The sequence below is a fragment of the Ursus maritimus genome, unplaced genomic scaffold (genome assembly GCF_017311325.1).
Source record: "Ursus maritimus isolate PB19 unplaced genomic scaffold, ASM1731132v1 scaffold_17, whole genome shotgun sequence".
NCBI classification, from domain to species: domain Eukaryota; kingdom Metazoa; phylum Chordata; class Mammalia; order Carnivora; family Ursidae; genus Ursus; species Ursus maritimus.
The window spans coordinates 24993954-25017846 of record NW_024424119.1 but is presented as its reverse complement, the minus strand read 5'-3'; the positions used below and the strand labels follow the sequence as shown (position 1 = coordinate 25017846).

At 48.7% G+C, this 23893-nt stretch overlaps 2 protein-coding genes across 9 annotated transcripts in view; one reads left to right on the top strand and one right to left on the bottom strand.

Annotated features, from left to right (window-relative positions):
• Positions 1 to 1804, top strand: part of FAM166B (family with sequence similarity 166 member B) — a 19394-nt gene extending 17590 nt beyond the window's left edge. For all 5 annotated transcript variants that reach the window (XM_008695174.2, XM_040631570.1, XM_040631568.1 and 2 more), the window contains 5 exons: positions 236 to 459; positions 549 to 766; positions 967 to 1018; positions 1096 to 1293; positions 1553 to 1804. In XM_008695174.2, the coding sequence (XP_008693396.2) occupies positions 236 to 459; positions 549 to 766; positions 967 to 1018; positions 1096 to 1293; positions 1553 to 1641 (781 nt within the window). In that variant the 3' untranslated portion in view covers positions 1642 to 1804. The remainder of the gene's footprint in view (positions 1 to 235; positions 460 to 548; positions 767 to 966; positions 1019 to 1095; positions 1294 to 1552) is intronic.
• On the bottom strand, positions 1748 to 23893 carry RUSC2 (RUN and SH3 domain containing 2). 4 transcript variants are annotated; one of them, XM_040631567.1, is made up of 11 exons: positions 23785 to 23893; positions 7265 to 7894; positions 6831 to 7016; positions 6514 to 6654; positions 5343 to 5419; positions 4949 to 5123; positions 4753 to 4858; positions 4003 to 4049; positions 2742 to 3549; positions 2510 to 2647; positions 1748 to 2430 (listed from the first exon to the last, which is right to left on the bottom strand). In XM_040631567.1, exons 2-11 carry the CDS (start codon positions 7284 to 7286, stop codon positions 2229 to 2231), a joined length of 1902 nt encoding a protein of 633 aa, XP_040487501.1. In that variant the 5' UTR covers positions 7287 to 7894; positions 23785 to 23893; the 3' UTR covers positions 1748 to 2228. The 4 variants fall into 4 exon arrangements, with proteins under 4 accessions (XP_040487501.1, XP_008693397.2, XP_008693398.2 ...); XM_008695175.2 differs by lacking the exon at positions 23785 to 23893 and adding an exon at positions 13211 to 15304; XM_008695176.2 differs by lacking the exons at positions 6831 to 7016; positions 23785 to 23893 and adding an exon at positions 13211 to 15304.

Sequence of the window (23893 nt, the reverse complement as noted above, 5' to 3'; positions counted from 1 at the left end):
GCAAGGGGATAGTGGTAGCTGGGCTTGCCACGACACTTTGTGTTGTCTTCTCCATGGTAACGGGGTAACAGCAGAGAGGAAGGGTTGAAAACCCAGAGAGAACTAAGAAATGCCTGCTCCACATATACACCCAGCCGAATCCAGAAGAAAAAGATCAGGGCTTCAGAGGTCTGTGTTTCTATCTGGGGGTGGTGGAGGTGCAAGGAGAGGTGAGTGGGTGAGTGCTCTGCTACAGGTACACTGGACACTGCCCACTACTTCGGTTCAGCATGGGCCAGACCTACGGGCAGATGACTGGTCAGCTACTTCGAGGATTTCCTGGCCTAGCCTGGCCCCCTGCCCATCGCACACTTCTGCCTCCCATCCGGCCTCCAGCATCTCCTGAGGTTCCCAGGGGAAGCCTGCCTGTCAGGCGTGGGCATGAAAGGCTCAGCTCCAGCATGATTCCTGGGTACACAGGTACGTACGGACAGTCTGAACAGGTGTCCCCAACCCAGAACGTGTGCCCCAAACACTAACTGAAATCTTCCTTGCCCCCTCCCACCCAGGTTTTGTACCCCAGGCCCAGTTCATCTTTGCTAAGAACTGCAGCCGGGTCTGGGCTGAGGCTCTAAATGATTTCACTCAGGGGTCTGTGGGACAAGGGAGTCAAGAGCTGCCGAAGGAGGACAAGGGTAAAAAAGATGTGGAGAAAGACCAAGAACCAAAGCCAGAGCCAGAGCTGGAGGCAGAGAAGGAGCCAGAGCTGGGGCAAGAGGCGGACCAAGTGAGACCAAGAAGGCTGGAGGGAGTGCAGGGGGGTTGGGAGTGGGAAGCCTTATCTCTGTGTGGCCGGGCCTAGGGGTGGCCATGAGCAGCATGGCTATGGGTACAGGGGATGTGGGCTTGACGGCCAGCTCTATCTCCCGTTGGAGCACAGGGGCTGAATTTGATAGCCTTATTTTTTCTCTGCCAACTTCTCCCAAGGCTTCCCCCTATTCCATGGATGACAAAGATCCTCGCAAGTTCTTCATGCCAGGTGAGAGGAAGTGGGTCAGGACCAAAGGCATGGGGAGGCCCCCAGGAGGTCCTGACTCAGTATCCCCATCCCCCCAGGCTTCACTGGTTACGTGCCCCGTGCCCGCTTCCTCTTCGGCTCCAGCTTTCCTGTGCTCACCAACCGGGCACTGCAGGAATTCGGACAGATGTACTCAGGGGGCAGACCCCAGAAGGATCCCAAACATCTCCCTCCACTTTCTAGGACCTACCCTCAGAACCTAGGCCTTTTACCTAATTATGGGGGCTATGTGCCAGGTGAGAATAGCTCCAGAGGGGACTGCAGTATTTTTGTCTGTGTGTGGAATGGGTGGAAGTGGTTTGTGGGGGTTGGAACTAATAGATACGGGGGGGGGGTTGGATCATATGGTTCACCTTTCTCACTGGGCAGAAAAGGAAATGAGGTAGCTCACAGTGGGAAGCTGGGACCAGATTTTGGAAGGCTTAGGCAATGACTGAGAAATAAATGGCTCTCCATGCCACTGGCTACAAGTGACAGACCTCTGTGTCCATACAGGGTATAAGTTCCAGTTCGGGCACACGTATGGGCATCTCACCCATGATGCACTGGGCCTCACCACCCTCCAGAAGCAGCTCCTGGTGTAGGTACCTGGACTTCAAGTTCTTTCTTCTCTGTCTTCCTATCCCAGCCATCCTTTTGGAAGAAAGAGAGATGGGCCCAAGGGTGGGGGGGAGGCACAAAAAGAAATGGTTTGGAGGCCGAGCACCTTTTTTATTAATAGGTGTAATAAATAAATAAATAAATACATAAACAGAAGCCTGGGCTTCTCCTCCCTCTTCTGACCACCAGGCACTGGCCACAGCCTATTTACATTTGGGGGCTTAAGGAGCTGGCCCCAATACTGTCACCTCTCCTCCTCACCACCTGGCCTAGGGAACCCTGCAAATGGGCCTCTGGTCACCCCCCTCCATAGGGACGTGCTTATCCGTACCAGATGGGCCGGGGAAATCCTGGCAGCCCAGTGCTGCATCCCTTCCCTCCTCTCCTGGGTGGAGGTCTGGATGAGGTCACTGGGACAGTTAATGGGGAGTAATTAATACTGAGCACAGGGATGTATGGCCCCCAGCTCTCAGTCTACTCTCTGTGGCCAAGCCAGAGGGCTTGGGAAGGGCTCTCAGGCTCTGAGTCAGGGGTTATGAGGGTCCCTGAGGCCACCAGCATGCACAGGGCCTCAGTTTTGGCTGCTTCCAGGGGTTGGACTTGGAGTTGGGGTCAAGGTCACATAGGCCAGAGGCACCAGGCCGGTGTCCGGGCCACGGCTGCAGCGCAGCCAGTCTCCTCCGGCTGGCCCCAGCACCCGTAGGATATCTCCCTTGTGGAAGCTCAGCTGTCCAGGGCCTGTGGCCAGATGATGGCACAATGCCTTCACCTCGCTGGGGAAACAACAAATGGAGGTCAGAGAAACCCCACCCAACCAAACCTAGCCCCCCAATCCCATTTTCCAGGGCTTACCATGGAGGCTTGGAGGGCAAGACTGGAGAGTGTGGCTCCTGCAGGCTCTCCTTGGGCTCTGGCTCTCGGCGGGCACCCACTGTCTGTGCCACTAGCTGGAACATGGACTTGTCCAGGCTCAGCCAGTCGGAGGGTAGCCTACGGGAGAGCAGCCGGGGCTCTGGCTCTGTCTGCACTCTGGCTTAGATAGGCTCCCCAAATCCCTCTGTCTACACCATGAGCTGCCTCTCACCTGTTTGTGGGCCGGGTCTCCCGCTGAGCCTTTCGGGAGCCAAAGAGGTGTCCCCACTTAATGCCCCCGGGTGAAGGCTCTGAGGCTCCTTCCTCATTTTCTGCTGGGGGGGCAGTGGACCCCTCCCTCTCCCGGCTGCGCCTCAGCTCGGCCAGCACAGAATCAGGGGGGCTCCCCATCCAGAAGGGCCAGCCCCTGTCCCGGCCAAGGGTCTCCTCAGGGGCAGGGCAGGCCTCTGCCCCCTCGACTACTCCCTCTCGGGGGGGTGGTCCCCCACCTCCTGCCCCTTTCTTTTTCTCACTGCTGCTATTGTTGCCACCACGGGGGAACCTAGAGCCTTCAGTTGAGCCATCAATGTAGACCTGGGAGCTCTGCATGAGCTGGTACCACCAGCCAGCCTGCCCACCTCGGGCCCACCTGCCACGCCCTGAGCCCCCAGCTGCCTCTGCCACCTCTTCTGTCTCCTCTTCCTCCTCGTCTTCTCCACCTTCAGGGGCGCCCACACCCTTCACCCGCTCCCCATGGACCACCCTGTCCATGTCTCCGGGCCCCTCCTGGCCCCTGGCTCGGGCCAGCTGCAGCGTTGAATGGGCGGACAGCAGCAGGTCCTGGGACACCCGCAGCAGCTCCTTGTGCTGCCGCTGCTGCTGCCCACTTTGCAGGAGCCGGTGCTGAAACAGCAAGTCGAGGCTGAAGGGCAGCAGGGCCAGGGGTTGCAGCAGCAGCAGCAGCTCCTCGAAGAGGCCGGGGCACACGGTATGCGCTGCACTCAGGAAGCCCCATGGCTGGTAGTGGGTCTGGATGATATCTAGGGGAGCAAGAGAGAGGGCTGAGCCCCACAGAGAAGCAGAGCCTGGCCCGGGGAGGGGCTCCGAGAAGCAGCGCTGGCAGAGCCACTGGGTACTGCCGTACAGGCTGGACGCTGTGTCCCTGGGTGCACTCCAGGGCAAAAGAGGCTGCCTGGAGTTTGCGCAGGTCGTGACCTCCACAACCCTAAGTGGTGGCCCCAAGTTCAGAGGAGAGTGGGGGTTCCTGGCCACCCTGACTTCCAGATTGCCTGAGTATCCTGCTGACTCCAAGGCTCTAATACAAGTAGAAGCTGGGGAGACACTGGGCTGGAAGCCCAGGCTCTGAAGACGAAAGCTTGGGTGGTCCCCCTCCCCACCTCTACCATCTGTAAAGAGCCATGCTTCCCTCGTCTGAGCCTCTGAGGTCTGGCCTATATTGAGTTTGCAAGAGAGAGCAGTGTTCTGGGCATTACCTTCATGGTTATAGAGGTGATTAAACCAGAACTCCAGGGACCGGACGCTGTAAGGAACAGGTAGAGAGAGTTGAATCTTGTGTGGAGATAGTCAGATGATAAGGTACAAAGGAGACAGACAGGGGTCAGACATAGGGCAGAGGTATAGGTGAATATCTCCCTTCTATGGCAGGGATGCTACCTCGTTCATTTCTTATAAAATAGTTCTGGAAGGTCAGTGGGGGATGTTGGGAGGGGGTGAACATGTGTTTCACAAGCCAATTACTTCCCTCTAGAATGGAGTTGGCTTACATGGGACCCAAGAAGTCAGGGCAGCTACTGAGTGAGAATACAGGGTACATATCCCAAAGGGGATGACCTGGGCCCATACTTGGAAAGAAGGATGTGGATCTCAAGGTGGCCTTGTGGTCAGGTAGGATTTGGAAGTAGTGCTGGAATTGAGTGGATCAAGGTTTACAATATCCAGAGAGCCAGATCAGTTTCCAAAGAAGGCAGATTATGGATTTATAAAAGCAAAAGACCGTGTTGGTGATCAGTGCCAGAGGGTTATGGGTGTGGTGGGAACACAGGGACCTACGGAGAGAGGCTGTAGCTAGATGGGGAGAAAGTGAGCCTGGGCCCTGGCCACAGATCCTGCAGACCCCACAGATCCCCCCTTGCCTGTCTCAGTCTAGGGAGTCAGCTCCACAAAGTAGCGGAGCCCAGGGGAGAGGGCTGTGGTTTGCCCCTCTTGCTGCCCCACATACTCACTTGAGCAGGCCGAGAATGAAGGCGTTGAATCGCATGGTGTGACTGGTGAGTTCCGGGAATTGGCTGACCTTGTTGTAGAGGCCGTGCAGGACCTTGGTGGACGGGCCTGAGAGGAAGCCAGAGTTAGCAGTCACATGCCCAGTCTCCTGAATCTGAATCTCCGCCTGGGGTCCTCATCTTGCCACTTAGCACTTACCTAGCTGTGTGGAAGCCTCAACCACACTCCACGGCATGTTCTTACGTTGCCCAATGATGACATCTAGCACAAAGGCTTTGAGCCCATCCTCCAGCACAGCCTGGACTGCAGGGCACAAGTACTTCAGAACCAGGTGGCCCACATTGGGGCTCACAGAACTATTCCCCAGCTTTGCCTGTGGATGGAGTAGAGAAGAACAGGGAATCATTTGAAGCCCAACGTGGTCTTCTCTGACTCTCGTAGGCCTCAATTCTTGTGCTTCTCTTGTGATCCCCATCCCGAAGTACCCAATTCTGGGTTCTAGGTGCAAGAGAGTAGGAGAAGGTGGCAGCACTGAATGGAATGGGTGAGGGTCAGCAGGGTAGAGCTCAGCTTGTCACAGTTTTTTGCCTACCTTCACCCCAGGATCCCGGCTTGTGCCAAAATGGGCCACAATGAGGTCCACAGCAGTGTTAACTGCTTTCACCAGCCCTGCAAGTAGGAATTCCATGTGACAGGTTCCTAAGCAAGTCCCTGGGCAACTCAGCTAAAACAGCCCTCAGTGGACAGAGGGAGAGGCGTCCACTCTCTCTCTCTGTCCCTGCACATGGGTCTCAGTCTTCCTGAGGACCAGGCCCTGGCCCTTTCCTGTTTTTGCCCAGTTCTCAAGCCCTGTACTGTTGCCACTGCCAGTGGACCCATCTCAGCGACTGCATCTTCAAGACCCTCTTACTCCAGTCCTGGATCAAGCTAACTCTCCATCTTGTCCGCTCTGAGAAACCCAGCTAGTGGCTGCTGGAGAAAGTCCAGGGGCACTCACAACAGTGACTGACAGGGGCACCTCTTTGACGTGTGCCTTGCGGTACCCTCTGCTATGTTCTCACGTTGCCAAATCTTTACCCCTCTTCTCAAGCCCTTGGTTCTACTTCACCCAGAGAACAGAGGCCGCTGGTCATCAATTCAACTTCCCAGTCCATCCAAAGGACATAACTACATTCTGTCTACCCTCCTTCCTGACCCCTCGCTCTCTTTCCATCCTGCTCAAGGTTCTTCCCTTTTCCCATCTTTGAACCCCCCACTCTGCTTCTATAAGGGACTTTAGCGTCATCTTCCTCCCTTCCCACAGGCTCCATCCCTTCAGGCCACAATTATGCTCAATTCTTTCCCCATCATCTCACTGAAACAGCTCTCTCTTGGTCCAGTGGTCCTTATTTGCTAGATATCTTAGTAGATGTTACCAGCATGCTTACCCAAGCTGTCAGGCCCTATAGTACCTGGACTCTCCCATTAGAGCATGAGGCCATTTTTTTATGACATGGCAGTCTCCCTCACTCTACTTAGCTCCCTGAGGTAAGAGACTGAAGCCTGATTCTTAAGCATCTGATAAATGATCCTTGTGCACTCAATGCATACCCATCATACACAATGCACGGACATCTACCTCGCCCCCATTCCTGTGCTGATTCCTTCCTAGCACTTGGGAGTTCTAAGATAGGGAAATATTCTGGAGGGCTAGACAGTAGGGCAATAGGCACAAATAGGTACTGACAACAGAATTCCTGGCCTGAGCTGGGGGTAATATTCACCTTTTTTCTGAAGCAGGTCAATGGAAATGGCCTCTGAGTTGCCATCTGGGGACAGACAAAACTCAGCTGGAGGCTTCTCAGTCAAGGAAAAGGGGTCTTGGAAGTCAGGGCAGGTCAGTGGTAATGGCTTCACTATTTGACCTGGAAAGAAAAAGAAGAGAAAAATCAATCTCAAGCAACTCTCCTTCTAAGAGTTGCTGCTCAGTTCTGTGCCTCCTACCCTCGGAGACCCGTTCCTTTGGGACTGCCCTCTTCTCTAGCCCTGCCCGGCTGCAGGAGAGCCTGCCCTGGGCATGCAGGGGACCTGGCCCACACACCATTCAGCCGGCAGCTCAGATGGCCAGCAGCACTGAAGGAGCCAGGGAACTCAAAGATGGGGTTCCTTCGGGCCAGCCGAGCTTCCTGTGGCCTTCGGTCTAGGCTCCCTGACAATCCGGGTGGCCCTAGTGGGTTCTTCCTCCTGTATTCCCGCCACTTGAGTGCTTGAGGGGATAGGTGGTTGGCTGAAAGCAGAACAGATGAGCAGAAGAGACGGGCAAGAGTTAGCAGGAGACAGCATTTCACATCCACCCAGTGCGCCCATATAAGTTATGAGGGCTGGGATTGCTTGGGTACTATCCACAGATGCTGGGGAAGGAGATGAAAACATTTTAACCCGACTCCAGGCTGGAGTATAAGAAAGCATTCAAAGGCAGTGGGGGGGGGCAGGGTGGTGGGTAGAAATGCTTGCGGTGGAGGGTAAAGCTCATACCGTTATTGGGCCTGGAGGCCATGCTGCCCTCACCACCTCCCCGGGCTAGACTTTCTGCTCGACTGAGGCTAGATCTCCAGGAGCCCAGAGGAGGCAAGCTTCCTGTTCCATGGAGACGGTACTCAGCCAAGGTCAGTATCCTCTGATCCTCCTTCTGTGGCTGCTGGGAGGTGGCAGGCCGGGCAACAGGAGGACAGGAGTGACTCCATGGGGGTGGATTTTCTGTGGCCGCGGCCTGCTCTGGAGGAGGGGAGCACGAGGTGGAAGCAGAAGAGTCGGTGCTGGGCCCAAAGGGGCCAGCACTGCGGATGGGGGAGTAGCTCCCCAGGGGTGACGGCCGTGAGCTTTCTGGCTCAGGCCCAGATTTCCTGGCACCTCTGTTGGTGGGTGCCTGTGACTCCCCCGAGGGAGCTAAGGCTGGGACTTGAGTAGTGGGGGCAGCCAGCGGGGCAGGCTGCTGCGCACGGCTGCAACCAGAGAGGCTGTAGAGCTGGGAAAGGCTGTGGAGGGCCCGGGCCTTGGCCAACTGCTTTGGGAAGTGGTGCTGGAACACGAAGGGCTGGATGGGCAGCGTGGTCGGCCTCTGTTCCTTGCTGTAGCGAAGGACTGGTCGGCTCTCCGCACCACCCCCTGTGGCAACAGTGAGGGAGGAGGAATCAGACAGACAGACCCTGGGACCTCCAGGAGAGGAAGCAAAGAAGCAGACGGATGATGCTCACTGGGGAGAGGGGAAGAGACAGGCAGGACCTGGGTCGTAGGCATTGAATGGGGTAAGGGCAATCCAAGTTTGGGAATGTGACAGTGCTCCTCCCATCTTTTGTAAAACTTCCTCATTTTTTAAAAAAGATTTTATTTATTTATTTGACAGAGAGCGAGAGATAGCAAGAGAGCACAAGTAGGGGAACAGCAGGTAGAGGGAGAGGGAGAAGCAAACTCCCTGCTGAACGAGGAGCCCAATATGGGGCTTGATCCCAGGATGCTGGGATCATGACCTGAGCTGAAGGGAGACACTCAACCGACTGAGCCACCCAAGGTGCCCCTTTTCCACTGTTTTTATGATGCTGAACTCTCTTGTGCTCTTGACTTTTCACCCCTTCTTCATTTTCTTGACTTCAAGGGTGGGTGTATCTTAAGGTTCCATTCTTAGATCTCCCTTTATGCTTTCTCCCCAGCATTGTTCAAGTTCAGACATTCATACAGATGACTCCTGAACCCATAGCTTTAGCCCCCTTCTTCCCCTTAATCTCTGGATCATTCTGCTTGAGGATTCTACTTTCACTTAAAATTTGCTATTTTAAGGGCGCCTGGGTAGCTCAGTTGGTTAAGCATCCAACTCTTGACTTCGGCTCAGGTCATAATCTCAGGCTCTGTGTTGGGCACGGAGCCTACTTAAGAGTCTCTCTCTCTCTCCCTCTGGGGTGCCTGGGTGGCTCAGTCAGTTAAGCCTCTGACTCTTGGTTTTGACTCAGGTCACGATCTCATGAGTCATGATCTTATGGGTAGTGAGATCAAGCCCCATGCTGGGCTCTGCGCTCGTGGGGAGTCTGCTGGAGATTCTCTCTCTTTCTCCTTCTCCCCCTGCCCCTCCCCCACTTCGTCACTCTCTATAAAATAAATAAAATCTTAAAAAAAAAAGAAGATTCTCCCTCCCCATCTGCCCCTCCCATCAAAAAATTTGTTATTTTAAAGCAGTTCATCTATCGAATTTCCCGATGACTTCCACTTCTGTCAATGGCAGAACCACCATTTCCTTTGTTTCTAAGGCCTAAAGAGTTGGAGTAAGGGTCACATATTTTCAGGGTAAGATGTTACTTACTTCAAGCTTTTGCTCATCGTTGCCTACCTCCACTCAAGCTGACTCATTTCATTCTTAAGCAAATCTAACCATAATATTTCTTCATTTGCAGCTGGAATCAGCCTCCTGTCTCCCCTATCAACCCCATTCCCATTCTTTCATGATCCTGGCATTGGAGCCTCAGGGCCCACATTTGCTCCCTCTCCACAGAGTTGTGGGCCCCAAGACTGGTCCTTTTCTGTTCTTTCAGCCAATCTTCAGGCTGGTGTCTCTGAAGACACGGGGATCAGAACTAAATACAAAACTCCAGGACACTGCACAGCCAGATTGTCTCTGTGTGAGTTGTACTTCTAACACTGTGCACGCTGTAGACATCTGAATGACACAAGGTGGCGCTATAAGCTTCTACGAAGCCAGAAACCCAGGGTGTGGCTCACTAGCACAATTCCGGCTCAACAAATCCTTGAGACAGGAATTAATATCCTTACCTGACAGCTCAGGGTATTGGAAATTTAGAGAGATTAAATCATTTGCCCAAGGTCACACAACTAGGAAGTGGCAGAGCTAGAATTCTCCCTAAGCCAGAGTCTGACTTAGGGGCTAATGTTCTCTTTGTCACATTGCACTACACAGGAAATGGTATCCCTCATCTTTTCCCATTTATTTACTTCATTGAGTCTTAAGGGGATAGTGATCACAACCCCATCGGGGAGGGGTGTCAGAATCACTCCCAGGGGACATGTTCAAAATATACCCTCCTGTCACCCCCAATTTGTGCTTAGAGAGCAACCTCTGTCATTCTCCCTTGCTTACTATGCTCCAGCCACACTTCCTTCTGTCCCTGAACATGCCAAGTTCATTAACATCTCAGGGTCTTTTGCATGTGCTGTTCTGCCGGAAATCATCTCATCATTCGGGCATCAGCTCAAGCATCACCACCTCAGTGGCGACCACCCCAGTCCCCCTGGCAAGTCATACTCTGTCTTATTATCCTGTTTTCTTTTCTTTTTAGCATTTTATCACTATTAGAAATTATCTTATTTATTGTCTATTACTCCTCATAAGAGCTCCAAAGAAGCAGGGTTTTTTAGTTGTTCATTGATGTATCCCCAGTGCCTAGAATAGATCTGGGCATATAAAAGGTACTGAATAAGTATTTGTTAAATGAATGAATCCCACTGTCACCCTTGGTTCAGGCTAGTCTAGCTGCATCCAGATCTTCTTACATAAATCAGATTGCTTCCTAAAATACCAGTTTTATCCCCTGTGGCCCTACTGCCCACAGAATAAAGTCTAATCTTCTCAAATAGGTATCCACACCTGCCACCAATTATGCTGCTCTCCCCTCAAACTCCCACACCTGCCATTCTCATTGACACCACTCTTCCCACCCCATTCCCATCTTTAAGTACACAGCCTTTCCCGCTAACCCTCCTTCTTTTTTATTTATTTAAATATCAAATATCAAGGCTGAACTGACTCTGGCTTTCAGATTAGGCCTTCCCAACCATAGCTTTATTATACCTGCAATATAAAGTATGTTTGAATTAGACTGTTTATTTCTACTCTTTAAAAAATCCTCCCTAAGTCCCCAGGATAGGGTTTGAGGCAGAGGAATGAGATCAGGGAAGAAGGAGGGGCCTGACCTGGGGAGTGGGTCTCAGTTTTGTCCCCAGGGAATACAAAGACTAAGGTTTCTCACTTTTCTGTGTGACAGCCCTTGAGAAAATCAGAGACCACATTCACCTGAGTCTGCTGTTCGGTAGGTGACACAGCCCCAGTCCCTTAGTTCCTTTAAAATGAAGTACCCAGAACTTGAGGTGAGCACTACCTCGTTTAGAGGAGTAGAGGACTATCAGCTTCTCCCTTCTGAAGTCTATCAATGAAGACAGTCATTTTAAGTATTTGGAAGACCTTCCAAAGTGCTGACTCATTCTGAGTGTTCTATCAATTAAATATTCCAAATCAACTCAAGTACAGCTTACCTATCAAACTTCACATTGGTCCCTGCTTTTTTGTTTTATTCTTTCCAGATTTGGTAAGATCTTTTTGAATCTTGACTCTGATGCTCAGGATCTCAAAGAGATCTCAGCTTCTTTTGTCATTCATGAATTCATTGAATTGTCATTCATTCTTTAATTTAAAAAAACGTATAGAATCAACAGAAGAGCCCTGTGAGAGATCACTGGAGACTTATGGACAGAAAGAATAGCATCTCTATATGAAGTCTTATCCAATCAACAACAACAAGAACAACAACAAAAAAAACACACCACAACACTTTTAATGCCTCTCCCACCTCTGACCAGAATTGTTCTTACCCTCAGAATGCCAGCCACAGCGTCCCCTGTGTCTAGAAACACCCACCAGACAGTGAAGTAGTAAAGGGAGGGGGTTCCAAAGGGCTCTGGCCAATCTGCTGTTTCTGACCCCCTCCTCCCTGCTGGAGACCTCCCCTTTCATCCTCCACCCCAAGGGCAGCTCCTCTGTGTCTGTTTAGGAGTGTGAAGTCTTCTGAGGCTATGATCTCCCCAACATCGGAGATTATACCATTTATGGTTTTTTAACCCACTTCCTTTGAGAAGCCAATGGACTTCTCCATGAGGCTACAGCATAGCACATTCGCCTTTATCTCCCTTTCCCTTGCTTTCTCTCTCCTTCCAAACCCTCTGAGATCTGGCTTTCCCCCTCACTACTCCCAAATGTTGCTTTTGGGATTCTTCAGCCTTCATGTTAGTGATTTCTCTTCCAAACTTTGTTGAACCTAACTCTTCTTTGAAAACTTTTCCTCCTTTAGTGACTGTGCCTTTACTCCCCCCTGGTTTTCCTTCTATTTTCCTAATTCTTCTCAGAAGCTTTGAGTGTTGCTCTGCTCACCCTTAAATAACTGTATCCTCAGTGCTCTCTGTCCTGTTCCATTTACAACTTCACCCATTCTCCCTGGGTGCTCTCATCCACTGAGAGCTTCAACTACCTCTGTTATTCTGAAGACTCTGATCTTGGTTGTCTCCTGACCCCGGGGCATCCTTTCCAATTCACCTTTCACCCAAACAACCAGTGATTTTCTAAAATGCAAATGGGAACATGATGTTAAGCTGTTAAAAACAAACAAAATGCTACTTCCCTGATAAAAATCCTTCAACAGTTCCATCCACACCCCATCATGGCTATGCCAAATTATTTGCAGTTTCTGGAAAGCATCAAGTTATTCTGCACCTTGCAGTTTTACACAGACTACTGTATGAACCTAGAATGTTCTCACAAGTCTCCACAAAGCCTTCCTCATCATCTTTCTAGACTGGTTTTAAATATAAATTCTGTTAGCAGTCCTTCTCTGACATTGCAGTCTGTTTAGAGATCCCTCTCATAGACCAGTACTGTCCACCGACATCTCTGGTGTTTGTTTTTGTTAAGTAGGCTCCAACGCGGGGGGCCAGGATCCTGAGACTGAGACCTGAGCTGAGATGGAAAGTCAGCCACTTAACCAACTGGAGCCACCCAAGCGCCCCACTCCCCATCTGTTTTAATTATGTTTCCTTTTCTGTTTTCATCCTTAGTCAGAATTCCTTGAGGGTAGACTGTCCCTCACATCTCTCTATCACTAGCATTTAACATAGAGCATTTGTAAAATAATTATTTAAATGTAATAAAATAAATAGGGAAAGACCAGGCCCAGGAAGCTTAAAGTCAAGTGTCTGGTTCAGGCTCTTTGAAGAGCAGCACCAATCTCTGATCAAAGAATGAACTTCACTGACACCCAGTGTGCTTTGCCTATGGGACATACCCCTTAAGCGCTGCAAATTCCTAAATGTCCCAAACTGAACTTAGGCTTTATCCCTTTTCCAGGAAATCTACTTTACATCAGTGTCTGTGGTCCCTATCCACATACCATCATCTTTCCAGTCATCCAGGCTTATAATCACAATCTTTCACATACTTTCTTTCCCGATATATCAATCTCTAAGTCCTGATAATTTCAGTGTATTTTTTATCCTTCCCCCCATTACAACTGTAGGACATGACCTGGATTGGAAAGATGACAGGATCTAGGCTGAGGAACCTTGAGTGGTTATGGATGGGGTGGTTGCCAGGGCCCTATCACTGAGGAGGCCATGCATATCCTGGTATTTTCCAGCCTCTAGGCTCCTTACCGTCAGCTCTAGCTCTTGCATCCTTCTGGGTATGGCTGTTGGCTGGGCTTCCTGGGAGAGCAGGCCCTGGATCCATCAGCTGGGCCAGGGGGCCTTGCCCAGCAGCTCTGAGGCTAGCAGGTGGCATCTCACTGGACTGCAGGCCCTGACAGACCTGGGTGGACCAGGGCTCTGGGCCAACTAGGTCCATGCCTGGCCCCGAGGGCATGGGTGGTAGGCTGTGGCTACAGCGAGTGCCCTCGTCCGGTGGGCCCACCCTATCTTGTTGGGCTTCTTGGATGGGTGAGAACTCCTGGGAGGAGTCCCCAATGCTCAGACGAAGTGGTGGGGAGCCAGAGCCTGCAGCTTTCTTCCGGCCCTTGGCAAGCTCAGCAAAGGAGGTGACCCGCCGAGGTGGGGAGCCAGGCCCAGCAAGGGCTGCAGGACCCTCACTCAGGCGCACTGGGCAACTCAACATGCGTTCCAGCGAGCCCAGGCGGACAGGAGGGCTGCGCGCGAGACTGCGATCACAGCTTCGAGAGCGCTGGCGTCCAGTGTTAAGGTTGGGGGGTGAAGTGTTAGTGTACACTTGCCCCTCGATCACAGCGGGGCCCACAGGAGCTGCTGCTTCCACTGAGGAACCCACTGCTTCTTGTTCCTCTGGCTGGACTTCCGGCCTCCGGAATAGGTAATACTCAGAAGGCTGGCTGGGGCCAGGGTCTGGGCCGGGGCCTGGTGCAGGGCTTATCTTGGTGTGTTCCTCAGAGCAGCTGGTGATGGAAGAGCCAGCTGGGCTTGGGGATGACTGGGAGGACAGGTCACAGGTGACAAGTTTATAGTAATTTTGTGTGGCCACAACAAGACGGGCCTGGCTCTGGAAGCAGGCTGTGAGGTCAGCCACACCTGGGCAGGGCTCACAGTGTGGGCGGTAGGAGTTGCAGTTGGCATCGAGCTCAGGAGATGAGGCATGAGGACAGCCATAGCTCCCTTCCCTTCCTCCACTGTCAGGGTGGTGGGACTCACAAGACATCTTAGACTCGGCTGGGGAGGGCTGCAGGTCCAGGTAGAAGGCGCCAGGGTCTGAGTGGCTGCAGAACGAAGAGTTGCTGCAAGACTGTGGGGCGGAGTTGAGATTGGCACGGGAGTTGCCATGCATCTTGTTGTAGAGGGTGCTGAAGGTGACCAGCACACCATCCGAGCTGTTGCAGGAGGAGTCACTCACATAGCCCATGGACTGGTCGGCCGCCTCGGACTGACTGGATGTGCTACTGCAGCGGCAGTGCTGAGGTCCCGAGCCTGCGCATCCTGGGTTCCTCGGGGATTCATCCGAACTGAGCTTCCATTCGTGATCAAAGGAAAAGCCAGAGGTATCGCTGGCTCCACCCCCACTGCCACTCCCACCAGGTCCCCCACACTCGTCCAGCTCCATGGTCTCTGCATCCAGGTCTGGCCGGCAGCAGTGGCTAGTGCTGCAGTGCTGGGTATCCAAGGTGGCCACTGGCTCCTGTTCCTGCCCCTCTACTACTCCAGCCCGACTACGTGTTGCCCCCCATGGCCTGCCCGCTCTAGGGCCAGGTGGTGGCAGCTGGAAAGGGGATAGATGGAAGGTGGGCTGACCAGCCCCATGAAGGTGGAAGGACTGCTGGGTACTATCACCAATGCTGTCATCATACAGGTCACCAAGTCCTGGCTCAGCCACACCCTCCTGCAGCAGAAATGGATTGTGTCGTTTAGGGGCCCCGGGGCCTCTTCCATCCCGAACCCTACTCTTCGTGCTGTCTGCAGGCCGTGTGGATCCCCCTGCGGCAGAGTGCAGACTGTTGTATAGGAGCGAGTCAGCTTGTCCTAGGTCTTGATCAGGCTGGCTGATGCCCAGGTCAGGGGGGCAGAAAGGATTGGATCTTGTGCTCCCACTACCTCCACTTGTCCCTCCACAGCACTGCCTGTCTGGGACTTGACAGTGCACCAGGGGGATGTGGTGGACGATGAGGGTCTCTCCAGTCAGCTTTGGGGGACTATCCATTCTGGAAATTTCGAACAAGGGCATCAACAGCACCAGACACTGCCCCCGGAGCCCAGTGGGGCAGAACACATTTCATCAGGAGAGCTTGGCACCTGGAGAGAGAGGGAAAGAAAGGGAACCTAATGTCACCTCCCTGGAAGTCAGGGACATGTTCTTCCCCATAGCATTTTCAGATGGAGAAGAGCCCAAGAGGAGAAAAGACTCAGATTCAAGATGGATCTTGATAACACAGCCCAACAGGGCAGGGCTACCCCACCATACTTTCTGTACTGCACAGGTCCAGCTCGAGTGCCCGCTTCATTTTATGTGGGCCATGCATCCACTTGTGACAAAAGGCAAACCCCCTTTCATGCCTACAAAGGTCTGGGGATCTTCAAGGATAGCACTTTCTCCTCTTCTTTCAAGGACAAGTTCTTAGCAATAAATGATGACTAGTCCCAAGTACAAAAAAAGTATGAATAGTACCTAACTTAGAAAAATCATCTAGGTTGACTGAAAGGGTGCTTGGCACTGAGGGGGACAGAGAGGTGCCTCAGACCCAGCCACAGCTTGCAAGCTCTCAGATAAGGGAAAAATCATGAATACGAACTATATCATATACTCATAGCAATAAGCTATTAATTTTGCAAGAAAACTTTTTAAATATTCTGTATTGTTTGCCCCTGTGTCACCTCATTTTCTCCTCCTCTGAGCCCCAGAATGCTTGTCCCTCTCTGCTGGTTGGGGGCCTAACGATCCTCACTCTCCCTACGACTTCTATTTTTTTTCCCCAAGATTTTATTTTTAAGTAATCTCTGCACCCAATGTGGGGCTGGACCTCACAACCCCAAGATCAAGAGTCACATGCTCCACTGACTGAGCCAGCCAGGTACCCCTGTCCTGGAGCTTCTTGAATACAGAGACCAAGTTGGGCATTAGAGTGACTACAAGTATGGGTGAAGCCAACCTCTTCCTTCTCAATGAGAGAGTGGGTGTCTATTTCCATCTATCTCTTTTGTATCACTCAAGCACACAGAAGGGCTCGCAAACATGACAGGCATAATACATTCTTGTCTGGCTCAGAATATAATCTATTTTTTTTAAGATTTTATTTATTTATTTGACAGAGATAGAGACAGCCAGCGAGAGAGGGAACACAAGCAGGGGGAGTGGGAGAGGAAGAAGCAGGCTCCCAGCAGAGGAGCCTGATGTAGGGCTCCATCCCATTACACCGGGATCACGCCCTGAGCCGAAGGCAGACGCTTAACCGCTGTGCCACCCAGGCGCCCCCAGAATATAATCTTCTGAAGCGCCTAAATTCTGTCCAGTTTCAGTCCAGAGCTTTCACAATGGGGGACCCCTACAAAGTCTTCTCTTCCCAGTTTTTCCTCTAATAGGCTAAGGTAAAGTCCTCTCCCGTTCAAGATGCCTTGGCCCAAAGCATGCAGAACCCATTCTGAGCTTCTCTGGTCTGCTGGCTGGACTGTGGCAGAATGGCTTCCTCAAATTCTAGCCTCCTGTGCTACCAAGTTCAAGCCCCAACAGTCCTCGCTTGCTCAGACTCCTCCTATTTAATTTCTGCTAATTCATTCATTTCTCTTCCTTCCCCTTTTATTCCTGTCATTTTCCTGCCACCCACTGTGAATCTAAATTCCTCAATGCCTAAGTTTTCCGTCATTTAGCTGAATGCTTAATACCACCAATTTTTAAAAATTTAACTCATTTAGATTACAGGATCACAGCTCTTCGTGTGGAGTACAGAAAAGATCTAGGCAAGTCACACATGCTCAAGGATATGAACAGGCAATACATAAATGAAAAAATTCAAGTGGCTGATAAATACGTGTGTGAGGAATACAGTTTTAAAAAATTTTTATAAATTAAATTACATCAAAATTAAAAAGCAAATGTTTATCCTCCCTGCCCCGACCCTTTCATTTCTGAGAGGAAGACTTCTTTGTTGGACTTCCAACCCTTTGGGAGTTGATTGGGGGTAATGAGTCGATATGGGGAAAGGTGGAGAACAGAGAGGTTAACTGAGCTATGAGGTTTGAGTTCTAGAAGAAAACACGGGAATAAATATTTGTCATCTTGGATTGGGTGATGATTTCTTAGATACAACACCAAAAGCACAAATGACAAGTGAGAAAATTAGGTAAGGTGGACTTCATAAAAATTAAAAACCTTTGCACCTCAAAGGATACCATCAAGAAAAGACAACCCACAAAATGGGAGAAAATATTTGTAAAGAGATTTCTGATCAAAATACATGAAGAACTCTTACAACTCAACGATAAAAAAGATATATAACCCAATTAAAAACTGGGCAAAGAACCTGAATAGACATTTCTTCAGAGAAAACTTACAAATGGCCAATAACACATGAAAAGATGCTCTACATCATTAGTCATTATAGAAAGGAAAACCACTTTGAGATACCACTTCATCCCCACCACAATGCCTAAGAGAGAAACAAATGTTGGTGAGGATGTGGAGATACTGAAACCCTCAAACCTTGCTGGAGGCATTGTAAAATGGTGCAGCCAGTTTAGAAAAACCAGTCTGACAGTTCCTTAAAATGTTAAACATAGAGTTACCATATGACCCAGCAATTCCCCTGGGTATATACCCAAGAGAAATGAAAACACATGTTCACACAAAAACTTGTATATTAATATTCATAGCAGAATTGTTCACAGTAGCCAAAAAAGTTGGAACAAGATATTGTCCGTTAACAGATGAATGGATAAACATTATGTGATACAGGGGCACCTGGCTGGCTTAGTTGGTAGAGCATGATCTCAGGGTCTTGAGTTCAAGCCCCACACTGGGTGTATAGCTTACTTACTTTATTTTTTAAATTTGGTTTCTCTTTTTTCTTTTCTTTTCTTTTCTTTAAGATTCTGTTTTTAAGTAATCTCTTCGCCCAATGTGGGGCTTGAACCAACAACCCTGAGATCAAGAGTTGCATGTTCCACCAACTAAGCCAGCCAGGCGCCCCAGTGTAGGTAGGTAGGTAGATGGATAAATCTGCAACAACTAAAAAAACTGATGTTAAAAAATGTTATATATACATGCAATGGAATATTATTTAGCAATAAAATTAATCAAGTAGTAACCCATGCTACAATATGAATGAACCTCAAAAAGGTAAGTGAAAGAAGCCAGTCATAAAAGGATTCTTTGTATGATGTCATATGATGCCATTTATATGAAATGTCCAGAATAGGCAAATCCACAGAAACAGAAAATAGATTAGTGGTTGCCAGGGACTGGGGGACTGGGTAATGGAGTGACTTCTAACGGGTATGGAGGTTCTTTCTGGGATGATGAAAATGTTTTGAAATCAGACAGTGGTGATAATTATGAAAGTCTGTGAGTAAAATTAAAACTCTACAGATTTTAATGGTATGTGAATTATATCTTAACAAAGCTGTTATTTAAAACCTTTTTTAAAACAGAAAAAAAAAGATTAGGATTTATGAGAAGAGGAAAGGAGTGTTGAGGAATGGAATGGGTGTTAAGCAGTGGAGGAGAATGGGCATTTGCAGAGTCAAGCTGAGAAAGAGAAAAGAGAGAAAGCTGCCTTGAAGTATGGGATTTTGTTGAGAGAAATAAAGAGGATTTTTAGGAAGTTTAGCTATGAAGTACATAAGATAATTTCCCCTTCACTCCTCCCCATCTCTTCTCTTCCTTCACCAAGAAAACTTGGGTTCAAATATATAGGCTACAAGGATAACGGGAAGTTGGAAACAACCTAAAATTCCAATAATAACAATCAATAAAAAAGTATAGAGGAGAGCATCATTAAAATAGTGTGTTAATATGATTATTGACTTGGGAAAATATTCACAAAATATTAAGTAAAATTGCAGACTACAAACAGCATATAGAGTATGACACCATTTTTGTAAATAAATACATGTCTATATGTGTCTTAGTCTATTCAGGTTGCTATGACAAAACATCTCAGACTACGTGGCTTGTAAACAGCAGAAATTTATTTCTCATAGCTCTAGAGGCTGGGAAGTCCAAGATCAAGGGGCCAGAATGGCTGAATTCTGCTGTCTTCCTTGTTCATAGCCGGCACCTTCTGGCTGTGTCCTCACAGTGTGTAAGGGACAAGGGATCAGTCTGGAGCCTATTTGGTAAGAGCACTAAGCCCATTCATGAGGGCTTTGTCCTCATGAGCTAATCACCTCCCAAAGCCCTACCTCTTACTACCACTACCTTTGGGGGTTAGGATTCAACAGATGAATTCTGGGGGATACAAATATTCAGACCATAGCAATATGCATGAAAGAAAATTTGAAGTCATATACAACAAAATATTAATAGTGCTTACCTCTGTTGAGTGATTTTGGATTATTTTTAATTTTACCCTTTCTGTTTCATCTCTTTTTTCTTTTTTAAATTATATTTAAATTCAATTAATTAACATATACTGTATTATTAGTTTCAGAGGTAGAGTTCAGTGATTCATCAGTTGCATATAACACGTAGTGCTCATTACATCACATGCCTTCCTTAATGCCCACCATCCAATTACCCCATCACCCCACCCCCCCGCTACCCTTCTCATCTGTATTTTCTAATGTGTATATAATAAATATCTGTTATGTGCATAATTTAAACAGTTTTGTTTTCTCTCTGTCTTTCTTTTAGAGATGGGGGGAAAGGCAGAGGGAGAGGGAGAGAGAATCTTAAGTGTGGAACCTGACATGGGGCTTGATCTCACAACCCTGAGATCATGCCCTGAGCTGAAATCAATTGTCAGATGCTTAACCGACCAAGCCACCCAGGTGCCCCATTTTGTTTTCTTTAAACAACAAGATACTGTGGGTTCAGGGCTTGGAGACGGTGGCTTCCCCTTACATATAGTATTAGGTTTCCCCAAAGTCTAGGCTATCATCTGAGGCCTGGACTAAAAGCACAGAAAACTGTCTTGTACATATAGCAGTAATTATAGGAGTACCTATGGGTTACAGCCATCACTTGATCTTCAGTGAATACCACCCCACCCCTTAAAGCACCTTGTTTTCACATAGCATTCACAAATAAAATATACACACATAAGAACTTATGATTCGATCCACAAAACTATTATTGAGTCATATATGCTCTGAAATGGAAAAACAAAGTGACACAGAGTCTAGAAGGCTGATCCTCTAAACCAGGGATAGAGAATAAATGGATACAGAAGATGATGAAGAACGTTTGGCTGGAGGGTACAGACAGTTATATTGTAATGTTGTTTATGTATCTATCCCTCAAACTAGAGTTCATTCCCTGAGCTCAGAAACTTGCATACAGTCAACTCAGTGTCCCTAGAACCTAGACACAGTGCTTGGAACATGGTACGTGCTCGGTTATTTGTGGACTCCTACTTTACCCATTTAAAAACTTGACTTATCTTTTTATTATTGAGTTGTGGGAGTTTTTAAATTTCCTTTGTAAGACATGTCTTGAGAATATTTGCTCTCAGCCTGTGGCTTGCCCATTTGTTTTCTTAATGGTGCTTAGTTTTTAATTATATAAAATCACATTTACCTGTTTTTTTTTCTTTTATGGTTAAAGCTTTCTATGTCGTATCTAAAATATCTTTGCCTATCCCAAGATCATAAAGAAAATTTCCCTTTTTTTCTCCCTGAAAGCTGTATAATTTTAACTTTTACATTTAGGTTGTGTTGAATCCAATTTTAACTGTAACATTCTTTCACTGGTGGATTCATTTTATACTTTATCATCTTAGAGAAGGTCTTATTCCTCCCCAATCTCCACACAACCAAGGGAAATGCCTGCCCACAGTTCCTTCGCAGACAACTCTAGCTCAGCGAACTAAGGTGAAGTTCTGCAGACATCCTATGAGATTTTGTACTCATGCCTCCACCCCGCCCCCCCACAAACTTGCACATTTTTTGCAAAGCACTTTTTAAATATATGTCATCTCACTGATCCTCACAACAACTCACCAAAGTAGGCAGAACCACTTTCATTTTAAAAAACAAGGAAATCAACAACCATAAAAACAAAATGACTTGCCCAAGATCACTCAGTGAATAAACGACAGATTAAGACACGACTCAGGAATCCTAAATTTGATCAGTTAAGAATGTAATGAGAGTATACAGTACATGTGGCTTTATTTCAAACACCGCATACCTCTTAGACTTCTTTCTTGGGAGTGACTTGTTCCATAACAATACGAGTTTAATACTGTGGCCCATGAGCTCTAATAAAGTAGAAGAGAAAACGATAGGGTAGAAGAGCTCATTCCAGACTCACTCTGTACCCTGATTAAATGGAGAGACATGGGAGATGAAGATGGGGAAGGAACAGAAAATCCAGAATAGGAAGAAAGTGGAAGAAAACTCTCAAAAGATGGGCCCTCTAGCTATGACTACCAGGTAGACAGTGGTGGGTTCAGCCAGCATAAAGTTAGGAAGTCTAGCTCTCTAGAACCAGGAGTAAGCTTTCCATGAGAGCCCTTTTCCTGGTCCCCATCCCAAATGGGTGTCTCCTGGCCTATCATAATAATACTATTTATTAGTGATCATTCATTGAGCTCTTACATGCCGGGTGATTTACATATATCACCTCTAGTTCCACTATAACTTCTTATTTTTATTTTTTTATTTTTATTTTTTTTTAAAGATTTTATTTATTTATTTGACAGAGAGAGAGAGAGAGACAGCCAGTGAGAGAGGGAACACAAGCAGGGGGAGTGGGAGAGGAAGAAGCAGGCTCCCAGCAGAAGAGCCCGATGTGGGGCTCGATCCCAGAACTCCGGGATCACGCCCTGAGCCAAAGGCAGACGCTTAACGACTGAGCCACCCAGGCGCCACCCCACTATAACTTTTTAAAGATTTATTTATCTATTTGAGAGAGAGAGAGAGAGCGCGTGCGCAATGGGGGAGGGGCAGAGGGAGAGGGAGAGAGAGAATCTAAAGCAGACTCCCTGCTGAGCGCAGAACCCGATGTGGGGCTCAATGACCCTGAGATCATAACCTGAGCCGAAATCAAGAGTCAGATGCTTAGCTGACTGAGCCACCCAGGCACCCCACCACTATAATCTTTTAAAGTAGGCATAAGCATTTCCACTTTACACATGAGAAAACTGAAGCATAGCAAGAGTAAGTAGTTTCCCCACAATTACACAGCTGAGATGGGACACAAACTCAGGTCTGCCCAATTCTGCCCAGTTCTTAATTCTTTCCACGACAACTGCCTCCCAAAGAAAATAATTAGGGCCACACCCTCTTCCTAAAGTCCCGGCATTTACCCTGCTACTACGGCAGCTGCTTCCTACCTTTCCTGTATAGGCCCACACTCTAGCCTCCACTTACATAATTTGTATTTACCCACTTCTCTATTCTCTGTACCTAGCATCCCTTTCATATTACCGTCCCAGTAATGTCAATCCACCTCCTGTGGTAGCTCCTGGCCCTCATCTCCCTGCCCCATTCATAGTCCCCAAGGCCCCTTTTCCCTGTTCTGTAGTTCACATTCTTAGATGCTTCCTGGGAACTAACAACCTCCCACAACTTCCCAGTGTATTCCCCAACCACATATTCGCACAGTGTGGAACTACTGACTCCTATTAGCATGTTTTTGAATCATCCACAAAGGTGGTCAATGGAAACGGGAATTTAAGGAACTCTATATGCTCAGAAAAAGGGTAACTCTGGGTAGGAAAATGTTCTACACTCCAGAAGAAAGGTTTCCCCTGTTTTTGGTCATCAGCATCTCTCTGCCAGTCATTGAATGCCTCCCCTCTTTTTTTGGCCTTCTGAAGGAGGACTGGGAAGACAGTGGTACTCAGTTGCTAATCTCTAACAATCTGACCTTGACCTGAGGTCCAATGGATAAGCTTTTTCCTGTCTGAGTCCTCTCTGGGGCAGGACTGAAGGGAGGAGAGGAAGAGGGTGCATTTGGGAGTATCAGCTTATGCTCAGGTCCCTCCCTGTTAGGAATCTAGGTCTGTATATAAGGAGACTGATTATAACAAGTCAGGTGCCCTCAGCATTACAGTGACCACCTCCCCATGCTCCCCCAATAGACTGTGGAGCCTCTTGGTCAACATTCTTTCTTATTCCATCCTTACTGAGAGCCTGGTGGCTCCCATGGCACCAGAAGATATGGTATGTGTGTCTATGGGTATGTATGTTTGTGCATGGGGGAAAAAGAACGGGCTGGAAGCTTTCCAGCCCCTCCTCTTGAAAGCTGCTTGAATCCCTGCATTTTCTCCATCATAAACTTATAATAGCTTTAGGGGTGTCTCCTCCCATTAAGCCTTTGTTCCTAGATTTGACCCCCTCCACCCTAGCCCACACTATAGCAGCTTCATTAGAAACGCCCAGAAAGGAAGAAGGGGATCTTCTGCTTCTTGACAAAACAGCATTAGCCCAAGCCTCTGCACCACAGCCCAAATATATGCAAGGACGAGCTCCACTACTGTTTGCTCTCATGCTTGCTCTCTCTCTGTCTCCCCTTCGGAAAGACAAAGCCAACCCTCAGAAGCCAGGGCCTAAAGTGCTGATCGGTTATCCTAGCGTCTCTGCCCTGCCCCTCCCCCAGCTCCGCTGAGCCATACCTCTGTAAGGAGCCTTGAGCTGCACCCGGAGGCTTCTGTTCCTTTTGCACTCCAACCAAGCTCTACCTTGACAGTTCCAGCTGAGGCATTGTTCCACGGGACCACACAG

Coding starts and splice junctions, on each gene's coding strand:
- RUSC2 (XM_008695175.2), bottom strand. CDS start 15,236: ATGCCCTTGTTCGAAATTTCCAGAATGGATAGTCCCCCAAAGCTGACT. Junction 4,050..4,752: donor TTCATTCTCGGCCTGCTCAA/GTGAGTATGTGG, acceptor TGTTCCTTACAG/CGTCCGGTCCCTGGAGTTCT. Junction 3,550..4,002: donor TCACCTCTATAACCATGAAG/GTAATGCCCAGA, acceptor TTGCTCCCCTAG/ATATCATCCAGACCCACTAC.